General features: G+C 38.1%; 1 protein-coding gene across 4 annotated transcripts in view; it reads right to left on the bottom strand.

The window, feature by feature from the left end:
* Positions 1–112: 112 nt before the first annotated feature.
* Positions 113–17,694, bottom strand: part of KLHDC1 (kelch domain containing 1) — a 50,511-nt gene continuing 32,929 nt past the window's right edge. For 3 of the 4 annotated variants that reach the window (XR_014015471.1, XR_014015472.1, XR_014015473.1), the window contains exons 11-14: positions 13,852–13,936; positions 12,136–12,188; positions 4,554–7,007; positions 113–184 (exon numbers count right to left, since the gene is read on the bottom strand). Coding sequence is in view for 1 of the 4 variants with exons in the window: in XM_081229948.1 (XP_081086074.1) it covers positions 6,821–7,007; positions 12,136–12,188; positions 13,852–13,936 (325 nt within the window). In the remaining 3 variants the exon portion in view is untranslated. Of the gene's footprint in view, positions 185–3,759; positions 7,008–12,135; positions 12,189–13,851; positions 13,937–17,694 lie in introns of those variants that run through there. The other variant, XM_081229948.1, reaches the window with a different exon arrangement.

Here is a 17,694-nt window from a genome sequence, read left to right as displayed (position 1 = left end):
TTCCGCTGACGCCGCCCGCCCAGCTCCGGAAGAGCGGCCGATGTTCAGCTCCCTCAGCGCTGGGTCATCCCGCCGCCTTCTCCCGGACGGCCTGGCTCCGGGGCGCCCCGCCCTCTTCTTCTCCCGCCGAAGTCTGGGCGCAGAAGCTGGAGGAACTTCCACGCACACTCCGCGCGTCCCTTCACTACAAGGATATGCTGAATTAGCCAGATTCTCGCAAAAAATGTTTCTTCCCAGAAGGCCTTGTTTGATTGAGGGATGTTCTCAAAGGGTTCACAGCCGGGAAAGGGGTAGCAAATTGCTTAACTAGCAAGTTTCTGGTCTCAGGGTCTCCAGAGTCAGTGCCCTGTCTTCCCGAGGACAAGGGGTGGGGGTGGCTCCTCTCCTCTGCCAGGTGGTTCCACCCCTATTGCTGGGTGGCTTCCCGGCGGAGGTGCCGCTTGGTGCACGTGGCATCTCTGGGATTGCGTGCCACCCCGACTGTTTTGCAGAGCGGTTTACTACATCTCTCTTTAAGGTCTTTTGGTTCAACTGAAATCTTAATTTACTGCTGCATCCTCCACCCAATTTGGAAAACTGTGCTCAAAAAGTGTCTCAGAAACCTTCACCACCCAAGCCTTCAGGGAGGAAAATGAATCCTGTTCACACAGATACTGTTTTCGCTTACAGTTAATATGATACAATTGATATGATACTTTTCAGAAACCTTCACCACCCAAGCCTTCAAGGAGGGAAATGAGTCCTGTTCACACAGATACTGTTTTCGCTTACATTTAATATGATACTTTTAAGAAACCTTCACCACCCAAGCCTTCAGGAAGGGAAATGAATCCTGTTCACACAGATACTGTTTTCACTTACATTTAATATGATACTTTTCAATTAGGTCAAGAGAAAATTAAGAATCATTGTAATCTAAATTTGATTTCTCACCTGTAAAACGGGGTTAGACTAGACTGCATCTTAAATCCCTAATCTAATGGTGCCTCTATACTTGGATGTATTTGGTGAGTGGAGTGTGCTTTATTATCCCCTCCCTTCCCCATCTTCACGCTGGGACCATTATGTAGAAGGAATACTTCAAACAACAACATCAAAAGGCTTTTCTCACTACAATTTTCGGAGTATGTAATTTCTTCCCTAGCCACTGCCCCTGTGTTTACAACTTATCAAAATTTGCGGGGTGGGTAAAAACAGTACTGAGAAATTTATAGCAGTGAGTGCATATATTAGAGAAGAAGAAAGATCTAAAATCAATCACCTAAGTTTACATCTTAGGAAGCTAGAAAAAGAGGAATGAATTAAATCCAAAATAAGAGGAAGAAAAATAATGAAATGATGAAAAGAAAGAAACCAATGAAACTGAAAACAGGAAATCAATAGAGAAAAGCAATAAAACCAAAAGCTGGTCCTTTGAATAGATAATGAAATCAATAAACTTCTAGCCAGGCTAACTAAGAAAAAAAGACACAAATTACTAATATCAGAAATGAAACAGGACATCACTATAGATCCCATGGACATTAAAAAGATAATAAAGAAATATTATGAAGAACTCTATGCCTATATATTTGATAAACTAGATGAAATGGTCCGATTCCTTGAAAGACACAATCTGCCAAAACTCATATAAGAAGAACAGATAATCTGAACAGGCCTATATCTATTAAAGAAATTTAATCAATAATAGCCTTCCAAAACAGAAAGCAACAGGCCCAGATGGGTCCATGGATAAATTCTAACAAACATTTAAGGAAGAAATTATCTACAATCTCTTTGAGAAGACAGAAGCAGAGAGAATACTTCCTAACCCATTCTGAAACCAGTATTACCCTAATACCAAAACCAGACAAAGACATCACAAGAAAACAACAGACCAATATCTCTCATGAATATATATGCCAAAACCCTCAACAAAATATTAGCAAATCAAATCCAAAATATTAAAAAAGAATTATATACCACAACCAAGTGGGACTTATCCCAGGTATACAAGACTGATTCAACATGCAAAAATCAACCAGTGTGGGACTTCCCTTGTGGCGCAGTGGTTGGGAATCTGCCTGCCAATGCAGGGGACACGGGTTGGAGCCCTGGTCCAGGAAGATCCCACATGTCACAGAGCAGCTAAGCCCGCAAGCCACAACTACTGAGCCCACGTGCCCTAACTACTGAAGCTCGCATGCCTAGAACCTGTGCTCCACAACAGGAGAAGCCACCACAATGAGAAGCCCGTGCAGCACAGCAAGGAGTGGCCCCCGCTCACTGCAACTAGAGAAAAGCCCGCATGCAGCAGCGAAGACCCAACGCAGCCAAAAATAAATTAATTAATTAATTTAAAAAAAGTCAACCAATGTAATCCACCGTATCAACAAGCTAAAGAAGAAAAATCACATGATTACAATAGATGAAGAAAAAGCATTAAACAATATCCAACACGTATTCATGATGACAACAAAAAAAAGCTCTCAGCAAACTAGGAATAGAGAGGAACTTCCTTAACCTGATAAGGAACATCTACAAAGAAACCTACAATTATTATTATCCTTGGGCTTCCCTGGTGGTGCAGTGGTTAAGAATCTGCCTGCCAATGCAGGGGACACAGGTTCAAGCCCTGGTCCGGGAAGATCCCACATGCCGCGGAGCAACTAAGCCCATGCGCCACAACTACTGAGCCTGCGCTCTAGAGTCTGTGAGCCACAACTGCTGAGCCCACGTGCCACAATTACTGAAGCCTGCACTCTGCAACAAGAGAAGCCACCACAATGAGAAGCCCATGCACCACAACTAAGAGTAGCGCCCACTTGCCGCAACTAGAGAAAGCCCGCGTGCAGCAATGAAGACACAACACAGCCAAAAATAAATAAATAAAATAAATAAATTTAAAAATATATATTATCCTTAATGATGAGAACTAGAGGCTTTCTTACTAAGATCAGGAACAAGGGAAGGATCCCCTCTCACCACAACTTTTCAACATCCTACTGGATGACCTAGCTAATGCAGTAAGACAAGAAGAGGAAACAAAAGGTTGGGAAGGAAGAAATAAAACCACTTTTGTTCATGATAAATCACAGACACACAATTGTCTACATAGAAAATTGTAAAAAAATTACTGTGGTACATTGAGACAATGGAATATTATTCAGTGCTGAAAAGAAATGAGCCATCTTTTCAAGCCATGAAAAGACATGGAGGAAACTTAAATGCATATTACTAATGAAATAAGCCAATCTGAAAAGGATACATACTGTTTAATTCTAACTGTATAACATTATGGAAAAGACAAAACTATGAAGACAATAAAATATCCGTGGTTGCCAGGTTTAGTGGGGAGGGAGGAATGAATGGGCAGAGCACGTAGGATTTTTAGGCAGTGCAACTAGTCTGTATGATACCATAAAGCAGGGGTGCCCAACCCCCGGGCCACAGACCAGTACCAGTCCTCACAGCAGGAGGTGAGTGGCTGGTGAGCGAGTGAAGCTTCACCTGCTGCCCCCCATCGCTCCCCATCGCTCACATTACCGCCTGAACCATCCTCCCCCACCCCCCATCTGTGGAAAAATTGTCTTCCACGAAACCAGCTGGTCCCTGGTGCCAAAAAGGTTGGGGACTGCTGCTATAAAGGTAGATACATGTTACTACACATTTGTCTAAACCCATAAAATGTACACCACCAAGACTGAACTCTAATGTAAACTGTGGACCTCAGAGGTGCCTTAGCTCAGGCAGCTATAACAAAATACCATAGACTGGATAGCTTAAACAACAGACATTTATTTCTCACAGTTCTAGAGGCTGGGAAGTCCAAGATCAAGGTGCTGACAGACTTGGTTCTTAATGAGGGCCCTCTTCCTGCCTTGCAGATGGCTGCCTTCTCATTGCATCTTCATGTGATAGGGACAGAGAAGGAGAGCTCTGGTCTCTTCTTCTTCTTATAAGTACACTAATCCCATCATGGGGTCCCCACCCTCATGACCTCATCTAAACCTAACTACCTCCCAAAGACACCACCTCCAAAAACCATCACATTGGGGATTAGGGTTTCAACATATGAATTTTGTGGGGATACAAACATTCAGTCCATTACTTGGGTGATTTAAAAAATGTTCTTGAGCACCCACATGCTGGACCATTTGATAACTTCATCAAATTGGAAATTCCAATAGAATCACATTAATACAATGAAAAAACAGGGACCAAAAAAAAGTGGGAATGGGGTACTATTTGTTTCTTAAAACTGTTTCTTTTCCTGTGAAGTGTTCTGAAATCAAAATTTTAATTTTTCAGACACTATGTACTACCCTGAAAATTATTCTATCTTAGTGAGTTTATTTTATTTCTCTCTCACACATACATACATATAAATAATGTATTGGTGAAAACATCACTTTGTTCCTGGGCTGACAGTATGAAGTTCTAAAGAGTATTTTTAAGCTTCTATCAAAAGGCTAATAATTTTTTAAAATGTGCTTATGCAAAGATACGATCTATAAAAAATGTACACTAACTTTGATATGCCATTTACTATATCATTCTAAAAATGGTAATACCTCAAAAGAATCCTTCCTGACAACTGGAAGAATATCCTGATACACATAATAAAGATGGCCAGAAATTCTTTTTCCTTGAGAATCAGACTGGAAACCTATTTTGTGAACCACCTGAAAAAAAAAAAAAAAAGTCAACCCTCTAGAGTCATCTTTCAAACAGAGAACCCGTAAGAGAGAGTTAAGAGATAAAGTTATGAGGCTGATGTTGCCTTGGGTTCCTATACACTGCACAGGTCAACAACACAGAAGTTGATAGTAAACCATAAGTGCTAAGAAGTGAGGAATGAATACTGCTTGACTAGGGATCTTCAAAACTGGCTTTGCCAGCTCGCAGAATTTCTACATCTCCTAATAGCAGGGAAGCCCTGCTATAAGCCAAGTTTTGGAAATTGAAGATCAGATTAGAATTCCCTGCCACTCCTACTGTGGGGCTACCTCAGGACATATAACTTTTTGAAGCAGTACAATATATTAAGTCAAATAAGAAGAGTACCAGTTTTGTGTGCCATAAATAATATATAGATTTTCATTCTCTTGAAGCCTAAACGAAGAGTGTGTGTTTTGAGGGGGTTAATCTAACTTTTAGTGTTTAGGTAAACCAATTAAAAACAGAAGTGCTTCTCTAAGAGGCTAGAGAAGGCATTCACACAAACCAGAAGCCATTTTAAAAAGTGTTCATCCCACTCAGTGTCATCTATCACTGTCTAATATGTTTTGATATTTTTTCCTTATAGAATGCCAAATACTGAAGTTCATAGTAATAAAATATTACTTCTAAGACCCATATTACCTATGAGATTCACTTTCTAAATCTGTTATTCAGCCTGAAAATAGTAAGAAAAAATGAAAACTTACACTGAAATATTGTTTGCACAATCAATTCTAATGACTGGTTCACACTAACAAAACTAGGAAAATAGTAATTCTATATAGTTTGTATAATAAATAAAATGTAAACACAAAATATTTCAATACATAAATAGAAGCTTTACACGTCTAAAAGACAGTACATATATATAAAATATATCTCTACAATGTACTGAGATCTATAAACTACTGTAATTTTCATTATAAATTATACATGCACTTCAATACAGAAATATATTTACTCCAACATTTTAAATTTCAGAGTCAACGTGCATGGTGGTATGGTAGACAGTAATTTTATATACCAAATTGTTAGTAATTCCTTGTTATTAGTAATTCAATGGATGGGTACAACTGTGATATGTGAACAACTTCTTAACCATGGCAAAAGTACTATTTAAAGAACATAAAGATAAATATTCATGTTCCATTTCTTTATAGGCAGTTAATATTGAAAAGAAATGGGAAGATAACATATTTTGAACATCCTGGGTCTTGAGCACCAACTCTGTAGAATGGTGTGGGCCAAAATGAGGGGTTTCTAGAAAGGCAAATTACTAGGTTATCAGCCCATTTCATAATTCACTGAAAGTTACTTTAGAAGTATTCCCCCAAGGAAAAATGTATCTTCAGGTGTCTCTAAAGTTAATAACTATACTGCCTCTCAATATTTCAAAGCTTGTATCACAAATAAATCTCCACTTCAGACACTTTCAAACATGGTCTTTATATACATATAAAATGGGACAAACTAACAACTCAGAGGTAACAGAAAAACAATTGAAGACATTTATTCCCCTACTCAAAGGTGAGGAAGAATACTTTACTAGATAAGTGCTAAAAGGGTAGGAGTTCAATATTTAATCCCATAGCAGTGCTTGCCTATTTTATCATTTTAGCCAGCTGTATTAGTTAGTTCAGGAGAAGTTCTTTAAATAACTGAGTCATTTAATGGGAAGCTTTATGTAATTTTAAAGTGACTTGAGAAAAATCTATTCTTTCTGAACGTTGATATGAGGTGTTTTTATCTATCTATCTATCTTTAGGTTGGGGAATCTCTAAAGTCCTTGGGGTAATTTCTTATTCTCCTCAAATTTGTATAATCTTTCCAGTAAAGAAGACACAGTGAGTTAAAGTCTCTTACAATTATACTTACTTTCAGAAAGTAGCTTTTTTTTCTGCAGCTTATAAGGAAATTAATTTACGTTAATTTACAAATATAAATACAAATTAATCTGCCATTAACATCTTCTTCCTATATATCTCATGCCATACAATCAGTTTAACATAGAATTTTTGTTTCAAATTTTATCTTCTAAATAAAGCCTCCAATCTGGGGGGTAAATATACAGTCTGATTAAAATGTTTAAACATATTAAATACATAGAGTATATAACAACTTAATTGCTACTGATCCACTGATACTTATTTTCTGTTTCTTCTTTTTGGGCTCTTTGTTCTTCTCGGTGATTAACTGCAGTCCAAAATGTTATTTTTTTGAGTACTTGTTGGAGAAGTTTAGGAGGTAATAAAGATATCTGACTTTCTAAAATTATAGCATTTTTACCAATGCAGTCAAGGCATGACCTGTAAACAAAACATAACAGAATTATTAGTTTTTGAACCTGAACTTATAAAATATTTATAGGTAAGTAATATGAAAAATAAAACTATAAAAATTTTACACGATTATGTACTCCCCTGGTATTGTTTGGAACATGACAGGATATATATTCTTTCCAGAGCACCACAGTAATTGTATATTTTTATAGCATGGGGACCATATCTGACCAAAATCCAGGTAAAACTTACCATGCATAATGTTCTTTTAAGTAAAAAAGATTCAGACTTAATTTTGAAGCAGGTTAGTCTGAAGCAGACCCCTTTTTACACCCTTCCAACCCAATAACAATTTACTCCTCTCTGCAGGCTGTCTTCTTCTTCCATCAACCCAAGATGCAGCACCTGGCGTCCATTTTATACCATGTGACCCGGCCCTCCCCGTACCCGCTCCAGAAATGACTGCACTGGTCTGACAGCCACCCTGAGTCCCAGCCTCAAAGGCAGGCACATGCAGTCTGTCTTTGCTCTTTCTCTCATTTCTATAATGGTTCATCTTCCCTTATCACTGCTTATCTCCCCTTCCAAACCTCTCCTTTCTGCTTTTTGGAACACCAGCTGTGTCTACAAACACCCCGGCTTCCTGTGACTTTCTGTCTTTGCTTTAAGTGAAATCTAAGAAAATTGCTTTGTGTGCAGCCTTCTGGAGAAAAGAGGACAAATTTCCCCTCAGCTCCGTTTTCACAGTCAGGAGCCAATATTAGTATGTATTCTCGCCCCTCACTGCTGCTTCCAGGCTGCGATCATTTTGCCGTCAGGTGTTGCCATCTATTAACCTTCCGCCATCGCTGAGGATTCTGGCCCTGGACTCATCATAGTCTTGTCTCTTGACTGATTTTAGCATCTGTGTGGAAAACCCTTTTTACTCTTATGACCTTACTCAGGACAGTTCCACCTCTGAAATCTTAAACTTCCATATCCTCCTCTTGGACCATAAGCCTGTATCTTTTTAACTCTTACACCCCTTTACTCCTTTGACTCTTCCCGGTTCTCCAAATAATAAGACCCCTCCGGCTGTGACTTTCTTTCCTATCTGGCCTGTCCACATGCACTTCATAGTGCATCCATGTGCACGTTCCTGTCCACATACACTTCATTTTCCTGCCAGCAATTTTCATCTCCTTCTTCACTGTCCCTCTGTTATGCCATCCTGGCTGAACTCCAACCACGGATAAACTCAACCATCTCCTTTCTGCGCTTGCAACCGGGCTTCTTAGTGCGGCTGGAGAAAACCACATTTCTGCAGACGTGGCCCGCTGAATATCGATTTTTTTTTTTTTTTTTTGCGGTACGCGGGCCTCTCACTGTTGTGGCCTCTCCCGTTGCGGAGCACAGGCTCCGGACGCGCAGGCTCAGCGGCCATGGCTCACGGGCCCAGCCGCTCCGCGGCACGTGGGATCTTCTGGACCGGGGCACGAGCCCATGTCCCCTGCATCGGCAGGCGGACTCTCAACCACTGCGCCACCAGGGAAGCCCCTGCATATCGATTTTGTTCCATCTCCGCCGAGCCCTCCTGAGTGCTCGGCACTACGATGTTACACATCCCTCGGCAGCATCCCGCCCCCAGTCACTTCAGCGGCTATGTCACGTCTTCATCGCCCTCCTTAAGTTCATATCCTTTCTTCTCCTCCTCCTCATCAGACGACCTCACCATCAGCCAAAACCTTCTCAGTGCCCTGCCCCCAACAAAGAAATTCATCTATTTTTATAGCTATACTTCCTTCTTTCGCCATTATTATTATCCCTTCCTCCAGTCAAGGGATAATTCTATTACCTGTTTGCTAAAATCGACCTCCTCAAGAGCCTACTCCATTCATTTATTCTGTTTCCAACAACTTAGTCCCCGATGGCTTCTTCCCTGAGCACAGAAACAAATATGCTCACTGCTTCCCGGGTCGTGGTGCTCGTCCCCAGAAGTCATCCTGGCTTCCCCCTTTACCTTACCAACGTCTTAGTGTCGCCAAACTCCACGGCACTTGTCAATCCAGATGTTCCGCGACCTCCTTACAGTAAGCAGATGCTCCATCTTCAGTTCTCTCCTCCCTCAGTTTTTGTGCTCCCGTTATCTCCTGCTTCACCTCTAACTCTGGTCACTCTCTTGTGCCTCCTTGTCCTCTACCTTCTCTTCAAATGTTATGAGTTCTTAATGCTCAGTCGTTGGCTTCACCCTTACTCTCAAAACTCTTCCTGGGCAGAGCTAACCCATACCCATGCATACTCCAGTGATTCTTAAATCTTTATGTCTAGCCTGGACCTTGCTCCATTTATTCAGTTAGTAACTATTTAATGGAAAGCTCTGTTGCAAGTCCCATAAGCACTTCAAGCTCAATATGTCCAAAACCAAGCTCATCATTTCTACCCCATCCCACCTGCAAACCCAATGCCTTCTCCATACTCTATCACTAGTTCTTTCCTCTTTTTTCCCCTAGCATCCATTCAACTACCAAGTCCATTCAGCCTGCTAAATATCTCTACCTCCCTCCCTTCTCCAGCCCCACTGCCACTTTCTAAATCAGACCCTCACTTTGTTCCTGATCAATGCAACAGTCTCTACTAACTTCCTAACACAGTCACTTATCCCTCCAATTTCTCATCTACGCTGTTGCCAAAGAAACTTTATAACTTATAATATGATCATCTTATTCCTCTGTTCCAACTTTTTCAATGCTTCCTGACCTCCTACAAGATAATGTAAACTCTTGTGCATGAGAGACACAGGTGCTAGATGACATACAGTTTCTGATTTCTTATCCAGCCTCATTTCTTACAATTCCTCACCTCATACTTATGTCCCAGGAATACTCAAGAATTCAGTTTCCAGAACACACCATGCTCATATATATATATATAAGCATGTTAGTGCAAGATATATATATCTTGCACTAACACCTTTGCACTGCTTGTTCACAGCAAATTCTTGTCTCGGACTCTTCTTCCTCTGCAAAGACTTCCCTAACCTTTGCTATCTTAACCAAGGGCCTTCTTCTCCAGTATTCTTATGAACTTTGTACATGTTCATCTTAAAGCAACTTTATTTTTCTATAATAGTTGTTTGAAAGCCTGCCTTCTATATTCTTAGCAATTTCAGGGAAAGGTCATGGCTTTTCATTTCACAGCACAGTGCCTTCCCATACTAGGCACCCAAATATTATATTTATTGATCCCTGCATATAAAGAACTTGTAATCTAACACATGAAAGGATGCTCAACACCTTTGCTCATTAGAGAAATGAAAATCAAAACTACAATGAGATATCATCTCACACCAGTCAGAATGGCCATCATCAAAAAATCTAGAAACAATAAATGCTGGAGAGGGTGTGGAAAAAAAGGAACACTCTTGCACTGCTGGTGGGAATGTGAATTGGTACAGCCACTATGGAGAACGGTATGGAGGTTCCTTAAAAAATTACAAATAGAACTACCATATGACCCAGCAATCCCACTACTGGGCATATACCCTGAGAAAACCATAATTCAAAAAGAGACATGTACCAAAATGTTCATAGCAGCCCTATTTACAATAGCCCGGAGATGGAAACAACCTAAGTGTCCATCATCAGATGAATGGGTAAAGAGGATGTGGCACATATATACAATGGAATATTACTCAGCCATAAAAAGAAATGAAATTGAGCTATTTGTAATGAGGTGGATGGACCTAGAGTCTGTCATACAGAGTGAAGTAAGTCAGAAAGAGAAAGACAAATACTGTATGCTGACACATATATATGGAATTTAAGAAAAAAAATGTCATGAAGAACATAGGGGTAAGACAGGAATAAAAACACAGACCTACTAGAGAATGGACTTGAGGATATGGGGAGGGGGAAGGGTAAGCTGTGACAAAGTGAAAGAGCGGCATGGACATATATACACTACCAAACGTAAGGTAGATAGCTAGTGGGAAGCAGCCGCATAGCACAGGGAGATCAGCTCGGTGCTTTGTGACCGCCTGGAGGGGTGGGATAGGGAGGGTGGGAGGGAGACGCAAAAGGGAGGGGATATGGGAACATATGTATATGTATAACTGATTAAATTTGTTATAAAGCAAAAAATAAAAAAAAATAAAAAAAAAGAACTTGTAATCTACTTAAGGAAAGTGGTTATGTTCACAACAAAAGTTAAGTAACAATACAAGGCAGGATAAATCATTCCACCAGTTATTTCTAAACTTTGCACAATGGAATTATCTCCGGTACTTTCAAAAATCCCAAAGTACAGACCATACCTCAGACCAATCAAATCACAATCTGTGGGGTTGGAACACAGGCATCAGTATTTCTTGAAGATCCCCATGAGATTCTGATGTCCAGACAAGTTTGGAAACCACAGCAGTTACAGAAGGAGTGGCTAAGAAAGACTTCAGGAATGTCCAGTTTGAGCTATGGTTTTCATGTGGTTTAAGCTGTGGAACGTCTAGAAGTTATAGCACACTCCTTGACACAGAGCATGTGAGCTCCTCTGTCTCTCTCTTCCCCTCCCTCCCTCTGTCCCATGCCTTCACCCCTGTTATCCCTGCTGCATAAAATACCCACACGTGCTCACTAGACAACTTCTTCTTCACTCAAATCCCTCCTCCTGACTCTCACAGGCAGAAATAGGGGCTTGCTCCACAATCCACCCACTAAACTTTGTATATATTCCTTTTAAATTAAAAGCATATCAGCTAATACACTGTAAGTCATACCACCGATTTAATAACAACTTTGGGGTTAAAATAAGAAATTCTACTAAACTAAATTCATATATATGTGTGTCTATTACTAGACACACTCTGATTTCAGAAAAGTTAAAATATGAAAAAAGTCAGGCCTAGAATCAAGGAAATATAGTATGTTTAACATTCCTACATGAACTAAATTCAGTTTTACAAACAAAACAAAAATGTGACTATACTCTATATTTTAATTTTTAAAAATCACATTGGTATATGGTTCATCATTACAAATTTTATTATACTCTTAGGAAGATGTAAACTTAAATTCAAGTAATAATCTACCTGAAAAATATTATAACGTTTCCCAAAAAGGAAGAAGAAAGAAATTATCATACATTAATAACATATATGTTTTAAAGTAATGAATTTTCTTACCTGAGCAGTGAATAAGGCTGTGTTTGAAAGATCAATAAATCATTACAATGACCCTAATCAACACAAAAAAGGAGTTATCAAGACTTTTGATAAAAATAAAATACATCAATAATCAAATATTTTTATTTTATAAATGTAAAAGAAATTATGTAAAGCAGCAAATAAATCTCTATTCACACACATATACACATACACACACACACACACACACAAATATACACATACCTGATAGCTACACAAACTTTAGATACGTGGTTACCATTTTTTCAGTGACCAAACTTCTACCTAACCACACCCTATATAACTGCAAATTTTAAAATTAGAAACATGTTTTCCCTTTAAGACAGTGGTTTCAAAATGAGAATAGTAGTGGTTTTCAAGTTTTTTGGTTTTTAAGCAGAACTTTTTTCTTCCAAATGACTTATTTTAAAATCTCTTTATTCTGTTCCCCTTTTCCAGGTGACAGATTCTCTGGGAATTCCTAATTTGAAAATCACAGATCCAGAAGATTTTTTGAATAATGACTCTCTCATCTAAAAGTTAATGTGGAGGAGTCAGCAGAAATTTTTTCTAATATTTTCAAATAGGTCTTTAGATTTCATAATTTATGATCATGATTTTAATCAGAATTCATATTTTAATGATAAACTTTGTATCCTAACTAAAGATTTCTAGTGCCAAGAAAAAGAAGACAAACCACAAAAGTTGCTTTTTAGGTAAAGTTGTAGTTTTAATCTTTTATTGAAGCACTGAATTCTCAGCCAAAGAAAGTTCTAAAATTTTCACTACACATAACATTTAAGTTGGAGGCCTCAGAACCTTAAAATAAACCAAATTCCCTGGAGAAAAGCCACCTTATCTCAGGGTTCACCACTCCATAGGAACAACTCTGGAGATAACTACGCCTGAAGAGGTGAAAGGGCACTGGGGCCCTCTGGTGGGCTCTGTCTCATTGTAGAGCATCCCTGACGGCTCAGCGCCTGCCATTCCCAAGTGTCCTATGCAAACCAGAGCGAGCAATCCTGAGCTCCTGGCCCATCATGTACAGAATGTAAGTGTGGCCATCTCTCTGAATTTCCCAAGGTGCAAGGAGTGGAAGAACAATACTTTCCAAATGCTACTCGTTTATTCCTTTCACTTTAGTTTTATCAGATTTTAAAATTAGAATGCTTTAAACTCAAATGTAAAACAGGAGTGAAGCAGTGGCAAAAGGCACATAAAATTAAAAAAAATACACTTTAAACATTCTAAAGTAGTTTCCTCTTGAAGGGAGAAGCTAGCATTGATAATGTTCTAGTTATCAAGTTAGGTAGCAAATTTCACAAGTACTTATTATTATACTTAGTAGTTTATATACACTTTATATATATATTCTTTTTATGCACCAAATATTGTGTACAAATATTTTAATTCAATAAAATTATCAACACTCGGGACTATGGGGAGGGTCAAAGAGAAACGAAGAGTCATCCTTTAGAAGCTCTTCTTAATAATTTGACTAATGAAGTTAATAGACCTATTTTGATTTGTAAAGCCCAAATATCCTGAAATGCTTCACAAAAGCCACTCATTCTTAAGATTAATCATACAACAGTGTAACATTTCATGCCCTTCCATATTTTTCAATGTGGGAGTATCAACAATCTTTTTGAACAGCCATTTAGTTTGAATAACATAATTACCCAGAGGAAATATTTAGAATTGAAATTTTCTTACTGTATCCAAGGAAAGTAAATCATCTTTGCTCCCACCAAATACCATTATTTCATTTTCTTTTCCCAAACAGGCTGTGTGCCATAACCTATGATTGAAAATTATAAACAGTGAAATACTATCAAGGAAGAAACTGTACATTACATATAAACCAATTTTAAATTGCACACTCTAAAATTCAATCTATTTCAAAAGGGGTATGACTGAACTTGAGCCTTTGTCATATCCTCAAAGGGGTTAGATTTTAAAGATTTCTCTATAATTATTAGAGAATTAGATTCTAGGGTTCATTAAATCACATTGTTTCAATAAAAGAGAGGCTTCCCAATAACTCTTTCTTGTTATATCCTCCGACCTTTTTCTAACCTCTTTATTTCATAGATATTATCATGAAATAAAACAATTTTAAAAAGAACTGATCAGCTTATTGCAAAAATAGTTTTCTTATTGCTATCTGCCATGGTGCTGTTCTCATCACTTTGACTTCCTTCCCTGTTCTCTGGTCCCCACCACCGGACAAATCCAATTGGTCATTCTCCTTACATTAACAGTGTCACACTACTTATCACCCTGGGTACAGAATACCATACACGTTCCTTATTTCTCTGTCTCTAATCTCTTCCAGCTACTTATAGCTGATAAATAATATTTTTCAAATATTTATTGTTTTTAACCATGGACAGTTCCTGATCAGGAAGCATCTCTGCCACTTTTCTCAGCCAAAAATTTAAGACCAATAGCTATTTTTTTCCCATAAATTTTAATTCTTGCCTTTCCCCAAATGAACCCTCTATTTCAGCCAAGTCCATTTATTCCCTAAGAGAAAAGCTTGTACCACTTTCTAGGCTTTTGTTAGTTCACCCTGCTTCTTGGGCTTAAAATAAGAAGTCTCTCTCAGAGCCTTAAAAACAGGCTCAAAATCCCCAGGAAGTGTTCCAAATACCACCCAAATTGGCTCTGTTACCCTCTCTGTTCAGCACCTTTCAACATTTATGTGCTTATTTTATAATCTCCTAACTCACATTTGAAGACAAATTGTTCTATATACTACTTTAATTGTTTGATGTAATTTGTCTCCTAACTCCCTATGAAGACTATATATAAGGCCCTTAAGGTCAAAAATGGCCCCAGTGGTGTAAAGCTGACTGTGCCTATCAACTCCATGCTCAATGATATCACATTGGCCATGGTGCAAATCAGCAAATGCTACAAACCAGGGCTTTTCTTTTTTTTTGGTTTTGTTTTTCCTGGAGAGCGACTGTTAACTGTTTCCAGCACACCACTGGAATTTGAGTAATCTAATTTTATATTCTTAAAAATGCTTAATAGGGTGTTCTGCATCCAGCAGGTGCTCAAAAACTTCTGATTAACAAAAGCAAACACAAAATACTAGCATAATTTACTCAGTGATTAAATAAACAAATTATTTCATAAAGAAGCAGAGCATCTAATGCTGTTTTGGAAATGGTCTGACAGCTCATATCCATCTCTAATTTCACATTATTTACCAATAATAATGTTATTATAGTTTTATAAAATTTAATGTTTCTGTGGGTCTGAGAAAAAAGTACACATAAATTTCTCAATTTTAGAAAATAAATTAAAAGTTTTGCAGAATCATTGCATTGACTCTGAGAGTACTTGATTACTTTTTTTTTTTTTTGGCCACACTGTGCAGCATGTGGGATCTTAGTTCCCCGAACCCGTGCCCACTGCATTGGGAGTGTGGAGTGGAGTCTTAACCACTGGACTGCCAGGGAAGTCCCACTTTTCTTAATAGGCCAGATTGCTGAAGCATCGGATGCCCCAAACAATTATATATTATCACGTCTTTTATTACCACATGCCTTATTTTTAGTACATTAATCCTTTTAATTTAATTTCCACAAATGCAAACAGTGGGCTTATGCACAATTTGTTAAAATAGTTTTCTCAAACAATCATGACACATTCAAGGACAAATGCACCTGGGACCCAGAATAGGACTGAGTCATTAGAAATTTTGTTTGTGAAATACTCTGCCCAATTCTCCAACTTGTATGTTACAACATAAATTGACACAGATCTTCAGCAGCACTCAGATTATGCTGTGGGGTTGGGGATGGGGATTGGAGGAGGGACTGAGGGAAGGAGATAGAGTATAACAAATTCCCTCATAGGAAGGAACAGCTTAATTTCCAGGACAGAAAGCCATGTGTAACCTTGGAAATACTCATGGATCCAACAATGCCTAAGGCTCTATATATCAACACCTTATGGGACATCTTTTACAGACACACAAAAAAGGGACCTTGCTGATAGCCACCTATATAGGCGATCAGATATGGCTATATAGATGCTATTCACCCAAGCACAGTTTTATCTAAGATGACACCTGGAGAAGAGAGTGTTACACTGTAGGATGGTGGTTCTCAACCAGGGACGATTTTGCCCCCAGGGGGACATTTGACAATATCTGGAGATATTTCTGATTGTCACAATTCCAGGTGTGTGTTGGGGGAGGGTGGGGGGAGTGGGCACAGTACTACTGGCATCTACTGGGTAAAGGCCAGAGATGCTTCTACACATGCACAGGATACCCCTAACAACAAAGAATAATTTGATCCAAAATGTCAATAGTACCAAAGTTAAGAAACTTTCCACAGAATTACAAGAGGAGAATTGAGCAGCTTACATTTCAAATTATAACTTGGAAAAGTTTTCACAATATACATTTAGATGTTAAGTAAATTCTTACTTTCATAAATAATTAGTATATATACACATATATATGTTCTCCTTACACTAAACTGTATCCCACCTGTTCTCCTCCTCACCTCATACCTGAAGATAGATCTGCCTCTGTCTTATCTGCCTTAGGGAAACTCTGGCCTGGACTTCATCATCGAGGAACACTGGAAAGCCTTTCCTGCCTTGATTTTGGTGACATCTAGCTTTCAACCTGATGTTTTTTTCTACAGACAGATAGTTTATGTCCTCTCACAGCTGCTCTAAACTTATTACCTAAACATTCTAATAAAGCATATGATTTACATGACACATTAGCTGAATTCAAAGAAATCTCTTTACATAGTTCAGTTCTAACTATATATTACTAATAATAGTTCTATGGCTCTGATTACTCATTAAGGATTGAAATATAAAATAGGAGCAATTGAAAATTAAACATATTCTTACTACCACTTTGGTCTATAATTAATTCATTCACACAATCAAACAACTGAAAGAGAACTAAGAGCTCATCTAGTCCAACTCCCTCATTTCACAGATGAAGAAATTGATGCTCAGTTTCTTTAAGTGACTTTCCCAAAGCCAAAAAGCCAAGTGGTAGCTGAGCAAGGACTAGAACACTGGGCTCCTGAATTTAACATAAAACTCTTTAAACAATATATTTCAAAAGATCCAGAATTGCTAAAATAATACATTCCACTGAATTTTTATACATGAAAATATAAGAATGTAGTTATTATACACATGTAGTTATGATAAACTCTAAATGTATTGTGCATATTAATATAGATATACACAATGATATATATATATATTTACATATAAATATTTTCAGGCCTTTTTCTCAAGTAAGTTACTTGTTATTAAATGTCTGAAATGCATATCATTAACATGCATTAATAATCATTGACTGACTTCACATTAATATAAATAATCTATAGTAAAAAAATTCTGAAATACATGGCATGAAAAAGAATAAAATTACTAACCATAATGATTATAAGGTACTGAATTTGAATCTCCTATGAATATATATCATACTATTCAGTCAAATAAGAAAAAAATACAGTACGAATGTGATTTTCTTTGCAGTCTAATAATAGTATATTTTTCTAC

This window comes from Mesoplodon bidens (assembly GCF_964165515.1).
Source record: "Mesoplodon bidens genome assembly, chromosome: 3".
Taxonomy (NCBI): Eukaryota; Metazoa; Chordata; class Mammalia; order Artiodactyla; family Ziphiidae; genus Mesoplodon; species Mesoplodon bidens.
The sequence above is the reverse complement of the archived record's forward strand: the minus strand, read 5'-3'. Positions and strand labels throughout refer to the sequence as shown.